Source organism: Acomys minous, assembly GCF_964271855.1.
Source record: "Acomys minous genome assembly, chromosome: 17".
NCBI classification, from domain to species: Eukaryota; Metazoa; Chordata; class Mammalia; order Rodentia; family Muridae; genus Acomys; species Acomys minous.
Window position 1 is genome coordinate 48,867,305 of NC_140500.1, and position 13,879 is coordinate 48,881,183.

Below are 13,879 nucleotides of genomic sequence, written 5' to 3' on the forward strand. Positions count from 1 at the left end.
AAAAAGACTTTAAAAATGGAGTAGTGATTAAGAAAACAAAAACAAAACTTGACTTCATGCTTTGATAAGAGGAAAGATGTATGAAAAATAGACCAGGAAGAAATAGGCAGAAAGACAGGACCTGGAAAATAGAATCAGGACAGTTTCTCTAGCAAGTTGTTATTTAAAAATTTTTTTAAATGTGTTTGTGTGTTCACACATGTACCTCATGCCCCAGGAGCCTAGAACACATGGAAATGGAGTTACAGCTGTAAGCTGTATGAGAGTGCTAGGACTCAAATCCCAATCCTCTGGAAGAGCAGACAGTGCTCCTTAACAACTCAGCCATCTCTCCAGCCCGTTAAGGTGTTATTTTAATCCAGACTGGAAAAGGTAAGTGTGAGACCTTCTCTGATCAAGAACATGGCGAGGCTAAAGGCGCTGACGCTGGAGATACTTGGCCTGAGAAACAACATGATTAGTGTGGCTAGAATGCAGTGGCTTCAAGGAGTTGCAGCGAGGTCCAACAGAGTGCTGGGCAGCAGATAGTGGGAAGAAGCTGAGCTCGGCTCCCACACGGAGGTGAGACGCATTGGCGCGGAGGGCCACTGCCATGACTTCAGAACCACTCAACTATGTGGAGGACACAGATACAAGGGGTCAAGGGTGGTAAGTGGCAACTGCACACAGGCAGACAGGACAGGCTTAGACTAGGGTAACATGGTGAAAAGTGGTACACAGAGTATGGGGACGCTCCAGAGAGCAAGAGGATTTTCTGGGGTGTGATAAGAAGTGGATGTAAGAGAGACATGGCCGGCATGTTGGGCTAGAACAACCAGAATAAAGGAGTTATTGGATTACAGAGCGAGTCCAGACAGCCAGGCTACACAGAGAAGCCCTGTCTCGAAATACAAAACAAAAAGGAGTTATTGGTAATACTAGCTCAGGTTATACCACAGTCAGATGTTTAATATGTTAAAATATTATTTCATTCTACCATGACATGAGATAGTTTGAGATTTTCACTGAATTTTAATTTTGCAAAAGTCATTCTTCAAGTCAGTTTACAACACTGGCAGTTTTCAATCAGAAAAGGTTTTATTACAAGAAACAATGACAGGTAAAAATGCAAAAAATTGTGCAATTACGGCAAAATGTTTAAAAATATCTACACATTTGCCCCATAGGACTACAGTACTTACTACATACCTGAGCACTGAATATTGAATGCCATTTTACACTTCTTTACATGGGACTCTGGTTCCTTACAGACCACAACCACTTTTCCTCATGCACCAATGAAATCAACCTGATGCTTACATATCAACTTTGTAGGATAACAAGAATCAAAGACCGACATAAATAATTTCTTCTTTCCTACAACAGTTACATCTAGCCCAGTTTTCATTGTGTAAAAATTATAGGAAAAGTGCTACGTACATTCTTCAAATGCAGAAACATAGTTAAAGTGGGATTGGCATTTGTTAGATCTTTTAATCCTGTGGTAGCCATTGTGCCTTTTACTTATATTCTCATACTATGAAAATGTACCTTAAATATCTACAAATAAACCCACACATTATCACTAATCTTAATTTCCTAGGACCTTTTCTGAAATCATTTTTAAAAGTGGCAAAATATCCCAGCTATGTAATGTAAACAAATATTCTTCATACAAAATTCAATATATACTCTACTCCCATAACAAATTCTAAACCTTGGCTTTGACACACTAAACGTAGATGATACCCTCAATATGCACTGTTATAACAAAAGGACTCACTGTTGTACAGACCAACAGAATAAATCTAGTGTAGAATGAGCCACAGTGTGTTGTTCTCTGATACATTATACGGTACATGTACATTGCTAACTCAATGTTCTATGTCTTGTTTTCAAGTAATGCATTTTCCTAAACACAGAGATTGTCAAAGTGGCAGGAAATCTTAGATATTCAACAAAGCTTTCAAAAATAAATTACATGGATATCTCTTGTAAAAATTATTTCCCTCTCATTAGCAATGCAAAACTATAATGCAATTAAAATAAATCATAGAAATAACCCTAAGACAAAATGAAGCAAACAAAACAAAACGAACACATAAGACAAACTAGAGGTAAAAAAAAAACACCACCAAAAAACCATTGGTTGACAAAGTTTACAAAGAGGTTAGGAGAAACTACATGTCCGGCTGTGTAGAACACATCCACGCTCATCCTGTGAATGCTGTCCACTTGAACTCCTGCTACAGAGAACTATCTCTACTTGTAGGCCCTTTGCAAAGCAGTCTAGAAAGTTTCTGGAAAAGGAGGTATGTGATGCAAGAGGCAATGCTTTCAATTTGTTTCACAGTATCACCTTACAACTTGTGCAAGATTTGTTTTTGTTTTCAATACAAATCATGCCAGTTTTCAAGAGAATCAAGCTGTTCTGACTGAGGATAGACTCGGACCTTCTGTGTAACAATCTCCATCTGTTATAGGAGGCATAGCAATGAGTATGTTATCGATCTAAATGCCCACCTTAGGTAAAAAAGGAGTTGGTTTGTCCTTCATGTCAATATTCCTAGCTGTGAGCTACTTATCAGTTAAATATGAACAGCGCCGCCTTAGTACCTGTAGTAAAGAAGCCCATGGCTCTGTTCACTCACCCATCCTTCTTTCTGTATCACCTTCAGTGTACAAATATCACTGTTGAGTGCAACAAATAAAGAGAGGCTGGAACTGTAATATGAACCTTATAAGCTATTAAATTATTAGACCACTGCAAGACACTTGTTTCTAGAAAACAGAATTTTAAAATGGCATGAAACTTCACATTATAAGTTAGCTTTCACGATACCAACAATGGCTGGACAGGTAGAGGATGGAAAAGGAAGTTGGGCAACAAAACAGCCCGTGTTAGTGCAAACTTGGAATTGTGAAACTCAATCCAGTTAGGCCAACGGCCATCGGCCATATCCTATCACACAAACAGCAGACCTCGTGGAGTCACAAGGTAAAGTGCCATGGCCATGGAACCAGCATGCTAATCTGGAAGATAAACACAGACTCATAAACCATTTAAACCAACTTAACTACACATGAATTAACTTATACAAGCACCAGTCATCTGCAAATCTGAGCCCTTTCTGGGATTTTAAGAAATGAGACAGTGTTAGCACTTGAAAAAGTTATGGACAGAAAACTGCCACTTTAAAGTTTTAGCTTAACTTAAAGTTACATGAGAAATATGAAACAATCTGACTAAAGTTCATTCCGAGACTGAGTTTTCCTTCAGTCCATGGACGGAGCACATTTAAATCTCGTACACTTGGAAACAGTACACAAAAATATATATGTAAATAGATATAAATAGTTAAGAATGAGGATCTAAGTTAGTGCTTCTCTGTGTTAGAGAGATCACAGCTAAATAAATGATATTGCCTCATATTGTTACCCGTATTTAAAATAAAAGTCATGTTAACCAGTTTGGACGCCTCTACCCAGGAATACTCTAACTGCTTTTTAGGAGTGCATAGTTGTCTTGATTCACCTGGTTTCTCAGCAACTATTTATCACAAAATTCTAGAATGATACTTTTATGTAAGGGGTGGAAAAATGCTGATAATTGCACTTTATTACCTTTCCTTACTGAAATGAAAAAGTCATGAAGGTAAAAGCAAATCCCTCCCCATACCACAATCTTTATGAGCACCCATTTCTGTATACAAAACTCTCTCAGTCTTCTTCAATGTTGACAGCACTTCCTAAACACGCTTCCTTAGTATGAGATGCCAGTGATGTGCTGAGGCCTGCTACTTGTTAGAGAACTTTCTGAAGACACTGAGGATAGAGTTTAGCCACAGCACACTCAAAATGGCGGCCAAGGTCCCACAGCCGATCTGGGGTCTCATACACTTTCATCCACTGGTCAGCAATGTCATCATATTGGTAAAGAGAATTTTTCCTGCTGGTTCTGAAGATGTGTTCTTCAACAGTCACTTGAGTAGCTCGGACAAATAAATGGAGTTTATTTTGGAAAAGTACCAGCTTAAGGTATGGGTTTATAGACTGGTCACATGGAAAGTCCTTTTTACGAGTCCATTTATTTAGCTCAATATCATAGGCTTCTACAGTAAACACACGCTGATGATTTCCACAGGTTCCAGCTATGTAGTAGATGGAGTCTTTGTACACAGCTGCTAAGCCCTGGATTCTAGGCACAGTCATGGGGGTTAAAAATCCCCAGTAGTCTTTTTGAGGCTCATAGAAGAGGAAAAATTCTCCTAAGGGGGGAGGGGGGGGGAGAAAAAAATATATAAGTTTTCATGTTTGGTTGCATCTTTGAGTCTAACTTCTGAAAACTAAGTTTTCCAAATATCTGCCTCCTATCATATACAAAGTAACAGTACTAGTACAGTCCACCTGCACTGGGTTGTATGACCTGGGAGGAGAAAGGCAGGCAACATGCACACATACAACTTAACCATAAAAATCCATGACATCTGTGTGTGCTACTTGATTATGAAATTGTTTACATTTGTGCTTTTGGGTTACTGATGAGTTTACATGATGTTGTTATAAAGCAAAGATGAATTTCAAAACAAATTATGAAACTGATATTGATTCACTAACCATTTAAACTAACAATAAAAGGAGGTGTGTGCTGAGCAGACTGTCAATAGGAAAATGTCTGTAAGAATTAAAGTGCCAATGTTCACAAGATCTTGCTAGTGATATAACATTGTTTTGTTTTTCGAGAAGGTCTCCAGCCTGAGCTCAGGCTGGCCTTAACTTTTAAGATCCTCCTACCTCACCCTCCAGAGAGCTGGAATTACAGGCAGGGGTGGCCATGCCAGCTTAATGGGAACATTGTATGATGTCTTTGTGATAACAATATCAACTCTATGGACAGATTAAATTTATACCACAACAGTTATAAGTAGAACATGTTGAACATTCTTTATCTGAAGTGTCTGAAACTCTAAGTATTTCATATTTTAGAGTATCTGCAGATAGACAGTATATTATCTTGGGGATTACTTCAAGTCAAAACATAAACACTACAATATCTTCAGTCCTGTGTTTACAGACTGTGACCTATTACATAAAGTCAGGAATTTTCCATGTGTAGAGCCACAACAGTGTTCTCAAAAAGTCTCACGTTTCAAAACATTGGCTCTTTACATTAGGGATCTCAACCTGTAAGACATAACCTTCTTCAACAGTTTTAATCAGGTTATAAATGAGGCTTTGTTTAGGTTAGAAATGAATACTGGGTTCTAAGTAAGGCTTCCCTTAAACTCTTCTAAATATGGAATATTCTCATCTATAAAATAAATTACCTACTTAATAACAGTGACATTTCAACTCTAATTTTATTTAAGCCAGCTTTTGCTTACACATTGCCTATCCTTACTGACTCACATGTTACAGTATTCTTGAGAGAGAAAATGGGAGGTGAGACCTTTTACATGTCCCAGTTCTCTACAAACTTCTTATAAAGAACACCTAATCTAACAAACCTCAACTCCTCTGTAATAAACTAAAACCAATGATAGGCAAGTAAAAAAGCTCTCAGGACCACAGATTCTCTTATATAAAATACAACCTCTGGTTAAAAACTATTCATTCTGGTCCTGAAATTCTATTAAGTCACTGCTGTTTTGCTACAATATTTACATATACATTAATATACAGCTCCCCACACTCCAATGAAAAGCCTTAAAATTATCTCTATAAACTTTTTGTCCAGTAACACACAAAGACGAGAGAGAGAGAGAGAGAGAGAGAGAGAGAGAGAGAGAGAGAGAGAGAGATTTCATCACTCATCACACTGAATGAGATATAACCATATTGAGTGAGTTATACACCTGTTCTTATTTTTTGCAAAGATAAGCCCAAATCATGCTGTGCTTTCATTTAACTAAAATCCAGTACCAGACAGTACTATGACTTAATCAATTTTACAGAATTAATAAGCAACTTAAAGCAAACATGTCCAGGCATCTCTGAGAAAATTCAAGTCACAGGTTTAGAGCAAATATTATCTTTTAAAAAATGGGATAGGGTTTAAAAATATTTTGTGTATCTTTATAAAAACCTACATTGTTCCTGATTTATTAGTCATATAAAAATCATTGAATATAATCCATTAAGAAACACAGTAAATGAAAAAGGATTTTAGCATTACTTACACTGCATTCAAAATCCCAGCATATTAAACATTTAATAAAAGTATAGGGGGCAGGGGAGATGGCACAGTGGGTAAAGTGCTAGAATACAAGCACAAGGATCTAAGTTCAGATCCCCAGGGTCCACAAAAAAATAAAACAAAACAAAACAGCAGGGCATGGTGGCACATATGTGACCCCAGCAGAAAGGGGGCAGAGAAAGTCAGGTTCCTGAGGGGCTTGGAGGAAGCCAGTCAAGCCAATTAGTAGGTTCCAAGTTCAATGACAGCCTGTCTCAAAAACAAAAACAACAACAACAACAACAAAAAAAAAAAACCAAAAAACCAGTGGCAATAGAGAGACAGCCAATGTTAATGTCTGGCTTGCATTCATATGCATAGAATTTTTAAAAAAGAAAAAAAAAGAAAAAAAAGAAAAGCTAGGATCTGAATTTCAAGCCTTTGGAATTAAGTTTCATAACTACTGAAACTGTTTGAGAGGGCTAGAAAGTGGGTCAGTGGCTAAGAGCTAAGTGGCTAAGCTGCTCTTTCAGAGGGCTCAGGTTCAAGGCTCAGCTTCCACATGGCAGCTCACAAGCATCTGTAACCCTAGTTCCCTTCTTCTGGCTTTTGCAGTGACTAAGTATGTATATGGTACATAAATATGTTCAGGCAAAATACCCATATACATAAAAGTTAAAACAAACAAACCAGTAGAGCTGGAAATCTAGCTCGGTGTTTAAAAGCATCTGCTGCCCTGCTCTTCCAGAGGACCTGGGTTCAGTTTCCAGCACCCACATGGCAGTTTACAGCTGTCTAAAACTCCAGTTCCAGGCAATCTGACACCATCTTCTGGCTCCCTTGGACACTGCATGCACATAGTGCACAGACATAAGTGCAGGCAAGATGCTCATACATATAAAATAAAAATAAATCTTGGGGGAAAAAGCTCCTTGGTAAATAGTATAGCTATTTCAGTAAATCATTCAGTAAGTTCCATAAAAAAGTAGTTGCCACATCCCTTGATTATGTTATTGAACAAAAAACAGCCAGGTATGATTAACCCTTGTTTATTGTTTAGACTTTTAAAATGCTCTCAAATAATCAATAAGTAATAGCTGAACTATTACTTATTAGATTGTTTTTAAAAATACTTTATAAGAGGACCATTTCAGTAGCTTAAAAATATTTTAAAATTTTAAACATTTTTGGCCTTGAACCTCTAAGAGAGAATGTTTTAACATAGTTTACAGTTAAGAAACCAAAAGTATTAACTACTAGGCAGTGCTACTTGCTTTACTGTTATTAAGTAAGCCATCCTTGGCATGTGACCTTTTCTGAATAGTCATTTGTCACCTACCCTGTAAAACATAGATCTTTTCTTTGTGCTCCACAGCATTATGGAACTCCATCGCGACTGGCATGGCACAAACGGCCGTCCAGCAGTTCTCCCGGCTGTCATAGCACTCCACGGACTTGAGCGAGTTTCTTCCATCACCTTCATAAACACGCCCTCCGATTGCATACATTTTACCACAGCAGTATACGAGTTTACAGCCTATTCTGGCTCGAAGCAAGGATGGCTTGGCTAGCCATCTGTTGGTGGAGTGGTCGTACATCCAGAAGTCATTCTCTGCCTTATGATCGATGGAGACCTCACTGCTGCTTGGCCTGTACCCTCCTGCAATGTAAATGTCATTGTCTGGTGACACGAGAATCCCAACTTCTCTTAGGTCATTTGGTGGTTTGCATAGTTTAAACACTCTCCCTGTGGCTGTATCTAGACAAGGCACTGTTTGCTTCTTTCCTGAGTGTTTGTGTGCAGCATCAAAGCATATGATCATCTCGGAAGCCGTCATTCCAAGCCTCTGTGTACAGCCATTGGTGTGGGATGGGCCCTTTTCCCCACAGCTTTTGACTATGGCCTGTGCAAACTGAGGCGGAATTTTCTCAATGAATGTTTCTTCCATCAGAGGAAAACGTATACATTTGGCAAAAATCTCTGGAAGGTGTCCTTCCCTTTCACTCTGCTCATGCTCAAACCACCGTATAATGCTTTCATAAACATGCTCTTCCCGGTCGACATTCAAATCGTCACTGTCTAGTATGCTTATGAGTTGGTCTTTTGTCAGCTGGAGAAACTCTTGTTCTTTGGTGACACACAGAAACTTTTTACGGATGTACTCTTTTGATCGATCTCCAAGTTCCTGATGACCATAATGATCAGCAAAGATAAAGACCCCAATAGAATTCTGTGGGTCCAAATGACTAATCATATACTTAGCACACTGGTCTTGGATGGAGGGGATTTGGAAGATGCTAGCTGTGGTGAACAAGGCTTGAACATTGGCCTCCGTCAGAATAACTCTAGAGGTATAGGCATAATTCAATACTAAGTCCATTGATTCAGCTTCCACACCGATGATTCGAACTTCTTTCTGGGTACTTTCTGTAAGGCCGCTAGTGAACATGGATCTAAGAAAGAAAAAGTGGTTGATATTTTATATGCACTGCAAATGGAATCTTTCGAAGTTCAACGCTATCCCACAGATAAGTCCTTCTGAAAACCAATCACCTAGTTACTCCCAAAAGCTCTGTTCCTGGGGCCATTCCACCTTGTGGTAGATTGCTTCAGCTGAAATCACCCGGTGAACTAAAGCTGACAGAAGGGCCATGTGGCCTCTTGCAGCAAGCCATGGAGACTCTTTTGGGACGGTGGCCTTGATCACCAGAGAAACTAGGTAATTGTGGCTGCCATGAGCCTGAATAAACAAATTCTGAGGTCACTGTCTTTCAAGTACTTCTACAGCTCCTCCCAGCCCATGCATCCCTAAGTAACATCCCTGCAAGTACTGCCTTAATCTAGCTAGCCTCTTGCCCTGACATTCCTTGACAAATGTACTCTTCTTTGTCCAAAAGACATAAATGCATCAAGTTTTGATCATTTGTGTGGACTTCACTTTCTTACAAAAATCCCTCTGTGCACATAAAATTACTAAGATTCTTATAGGTGTCTCTTATTAACTACATCTTGTGCTAAGTGGGTTCCTCAGTTTCACCCAAGAGCTCACATAAGAAGTGGAGGGAGAGGGCAGGATTCCGTTCTCCTGTGCTAACTATGGGAAAAGGAGAATACTGGTAAGAAAGCAAACCACAAGTGACAAACATCAGATTTGACTGTCCTTGGAGCACCTAGCCAAGCTTCTAGCCTTAAATGAACCTTAAATTGTCACGTCCCAGAAAAAGTTCAAGATACCACCAAGACAGCAAAATTAGGCCTAAGCACCCTGAGCCAGTCTAATGAAATCTTGGATGGTCCAGTAAAAAATGCGTGGGAATCTGTATACACAAAGTCAATTTTCATCTCAGAAAGAGCATGGCATTCTTCAAAGGTACTTATTTTTTACCTACATCTATTAAAAGGCCACTTTACTTACTCTTGGGCACTGAAAATTCTTCCTTAGTAGAGATACTTCATTTTCTCAGTTAATGTTCCTGTATCCTAGATATTTATATCTATACCAAAAATGTATGGTAGGGTTAATATGCCTTGTTCTTTTTTCAAATAGTATATTTATGGAACTTTGTTTCCCAAATACTATGCAAATAAAACACTGGGACTTCTAAGTATTACCCATTTTTAAACATCATTTCCTTTCTTTAAAGTTTCATTCTAAAGAAACTTATGTTGTTGTTTTGAGACAAGGTCTTATTACATAGCCCTGATTGTCCTAGAACTCATTATGTAGACTAGGCTGGCCTTGAACTCACAGCAATGCCACAACCTCTGCCCCAAATGGTAGGATTAAAAGTGTGTGCGAGATCTAGATACTTTAAACTTGTTCAGTTATGCTGTGAAAAATATCCTAAGTGGGAAAGTGGGCAGACACCTTTGAAGGCCCCATCAGATACACGAGGGCCTTTTTTTTTTTTTTTAAGATTTTTGTTCTTTTTATCTGTATCTATGTGTGTGTGTGTGTGTGTAGGATTGTCCACACGTGAGAGCAGATGCCTGCAGAGTTTAGAACTGGAGTTGGAGTCACAGGTGGTTGTGAGTGGCTTGATACAGGTGCTGAGAACTAAATTTGGGTTTTCTGCAAGAGTAATTTAACCACTGAGCCACTCAATACATGAGATTTTAATATGTAGTATAAGAAACCTTGAGGCTACAAAGGCCCAGCTTGGTGTTTAGACTATGTATCTTTTTATTTCAATAATATAAATTTTAGGTTTAATAGTACCATCTGACTAAAAATAAAATGTTCCTATGTTTGAGCTGGTTTTCAATTCAGGTGCTGAAAGATTCACCTATACAGCTACCAATTAACAAGAAAAATACAGCCGGTCATTAGGTAGAGACTGACTCCCAAGGGAGAACAGCACCACATGTCCCTTCATCACGGAGCCACTCCTGCCTGCAGCAGGCTGGGCTGCCACACAGGAGCCCGGCGCCTCGAGGAGCTCCCTCACAGGCTCCTCATGTCTCCAACGCAGTGGGAGTACGTCCTCCCACAAACTTCCAGGTAGTAATCTTTTTCATAATCATTGCATTTTAATTTTGAAAAGGTGCTGAATCAGGAAGGAGCCAGGTCAAGCTTCTAGCTGTCCTAACTCTTTCACCTGAAAGGCAAAGCTTGGAAATTACTAAGTGTGGTTTCTGAGATTCCCACAGCAGGAGAGCCAAGAAACTTTTGTCCGGAAACAAGAACTTAGTTTCTTGGTCTCTACCAACATCCTTACGTGAATGGTGTGTTCAGAAATATTTCCAAGCATTTTTAACTTCTTAGAAACTAAAATCTACTGTAACCATACTCCTTTTGTGTAGGCATTCAAATCCAATTTTAATTATACATGACATTTATATGGTACCATCTAGAGAATAAGCTTTTAATGAAAAAATTTTACTTTGAATTTCAATTTATTTTCTTACTATTCAAAGATAATTTATATAGTTTGGGTTTTTTTTTTAAACAGAACTTTAATGAAGTTCGCTTATTTTTGTTCTTATAGTCTCACATAGTAAAAAGTCCAATTTTAGAATAAAGTCTATCTGCCATTTGAATGACTTAGGAATCACTCACTCGAGGTTTGTTTTGTGTTGTTGTAATAACTGGATAAGGATAAGGACTACTAAGATGACAGAAGACAATGCATATTAAGAAGGCTTCACTCAGACTTTGGTAAGGAGGAATTGTGCCATATGTTCAAACGCACAGTCGGCTAGGAGCAGCGGTTTCCACTGCCAGGCCAAACTTGAGCTATACGTGTTCAATCTTTTTTCTTTTCGGCTTTCTCTCCTATGATAATTAATACTTGGTAGTTCAGTGACCTACCCAGGGCAAGTCTAAATGGCTTTAAGTATCAGGGCTGAAGGAACTAAATTGAACGCAGCATTCTGAAAAAGAGCAACAAGAAGTGAATGCAAGATTACAGGGGGATGTGCCTGATAAGCGCCTCGAGAGATGAAGCAAGAGTGTGGCTGGCAGGAGACTCTCCCTATCACTCATGAACGTCTGAATGATGAAGGGCTTTCAGAAGCGAGCACTTGAAAAAAAAAAACGTATGTTCAGGTAGAAAACTATCTATCCCAATCACCTGCCCTTAGAGTAAGAAATTACACGCACGTTTAAATTTTTCACTTTTCAGTATTTTATGATAAAAGTAAACTAAAAATGAACGTGAAAAAGCATGAAATAGTTCTTGGAACCTTGGAAACTAAGACAGAAACAAACTCTATTTCGTTTACTTTATTTCACTACTTTCTACAAAACTCCATGGCATTAAAACAATCGACTAAGTCCTAATTTACTTGTAAATGAACAGGTTCCTATGTTCTAAACTCTAAACAATGTTATATATTAAAAATATACATATCACATCATGAATATTTAAAAATAAATTCTAGATCTTTCTCTAATAAAACTTGCAATGATCGAAACCCTGTATTTCTACGCTGCCCGATACAGCAGCCCCCAGCCACATGCACAAGCTGTGGACTTCACATGTTTTAGTGTAACTTAGTTACTGAGCTTAAATTTCACATGTGCCTGACAGCATCTATATTAGGAACACTTCTTACACAGGGGTCCACCAACTTAAAACCCTAGAATCTCACAGTTCAAAACGAGGGTTCATTATTAAGACAAGGCCTGTTATCCGCTCTCGGAAAATAAACGCATTATTTGCCTTTATTTATTTGTCCCAACTCTGTATATCAAAACCAAGTGGGCAATACTGGAGGCGAACGGGAGTCTGGTATGGATAAGTAATGTTAAGTTTCTACCGTCGTCATACCTGAAGTAGGGGCTGATTGCCGCAAGAACGTTTCTATGACAGGAAAATGTTTTCCCGTGATCCACTTCCACTACGATGTCTGTCAACTGTCCTTCATCGTACATTGTTTTGAGTTGCTTAAGAATACTGCAAGCATGGAAGGGGTCCATGGTATCGTAGGCTGTGTCTGAAGATGGAATCCCATTCGGTGTCGGGGAAGACTTACTTAAATCTAGGAGAAAAATCGTACAACCACAACAAGTTCGAAGCCAGTTACGGCGTCGTGGGCTTCTCCCCCCACCCAACCCCTCAGCCCCCACCCCTTACACAAACGCCCGCGTCTAAGCAAGAGCTCTGGGAGCCCAGAACCCAACAACGGAGGACAAGTTCCCAGGCCGGCGCGCTCCTCGGGAGCCCGGCGAGCCCGGACCGTCGCGCTCGCGGAGCGCCTGAGGCGAGCCAGCCGAGCCGGCGGCAGCGACAGCAGCGGCGGCGGCATGCTGGGACTCGGCTCCCGGCGGAGCGGGGGGGGGGGGGGGGCTCCCGAGGGCAGCGCGACCGAGGCGACCGCCAGGGCACCCCTCAACCGCCTCGCGGGCGGCCGGTACCCAGACGCCCCATCCCCGCCGGCGCGCCGCCCACCGCCCTCCTCCCCATTCATCCTCGCCTCCGCTCCCGCCGGCTTTCCATCGTCCCCTCCCGCCTTATACGGCGGCCTTCTCGGGTCGCGGCCGGCGGCCGGCGCCCGCGCTCCTGCTTCACGCCACCGACACAGCCGCGGCCGCACCACGCCACCCACCTGCCGACGCGGCCATTTCTCCGAGGGGCCCCGGCTCCGGTTATTTAAAGAGGAAATGTCATTGCGTTTCGCTCGCTCCCGGGTTCCGGCTCTACGAAGAGCCTCCTAGCCAATGAGGATGGCAAACCAAGCCGGCTCCTCCCCGAGCCTCGAAATACCTGGCGCTGATTGGTCAAGATTTGAACACCTGCGCATCGGGAAATGTAGTTTTACTGCCCCCGTTCCCGCGTGCTCCTTTCGGGCAAGAGGCCCAAGGCGGGCGTTCCTATTGGCTAGCTAGGCGGAGGTAGCTCCCCGAGCCCGCCCGCCTGTGCCCGTGAGATGCGCAGCGCCCTCCGGGAAACGTAGTTCTCTGGCTAAGGAGCGCTGTCACTCTGAGGCACGAGGTAAGAAATGCTCTTGTAGTGCAAATTTCCCTGGCTAGGGCCTCTCTCTTAGTCTCGACTCCGTTTTAAAAACAATTTCCTTCATACCTCAAAATCCCTGCCCGTGACTAGATTCCAGTATGAAAACGCACCTCTGCGTGAGGACTATGAAACTCTGAAAAGTTGGAAATGGTCAAGAGGGCTGTTATCCAAAAATGCAAAGAAAATAAGACACTCCACCCAAAAGAAAAATATCAGGAGGCCTCTGATGAGCCACCTGTGACACCCACTTGAAACTGCATCGCCTTA

At 40.9% G+C, this 13,879-nt stretch overlaps 1 protein-coding gene across 1 annotated transcript; it reads right to left on the reverse strand.

Moving 5' to 3' along the window:
- Window positions 1-991: 991 nt before the first annotated feature.
- KBTBD8 (kelch repeat and BTB domain containing 8) lies at window positions 992-13,514 on the reverse strand. The gene is made up of 4 exons (XM_084766611.1): window positions 13,206-13,514; window positions 12,428-12,638; window positions 7,494-8,608; window positions 992-4,247 (listed from the first exon to the last, which is right to left on the reverse strand). Exons 1-4 carry the CDS (start codon window positions 13,219-13,221, stop codon window positions 3,784-3,786), a joined length of 1,806 nt encoding a protein of 601 aa, XP_084622737.1. The 5' UTR covers window positions 13,222-13,514; the 3' UTR covers window positions 992-3,783.
- Between the last annotated feature and the right edge of the window lie 365 nt (window positions 13,515-13,879).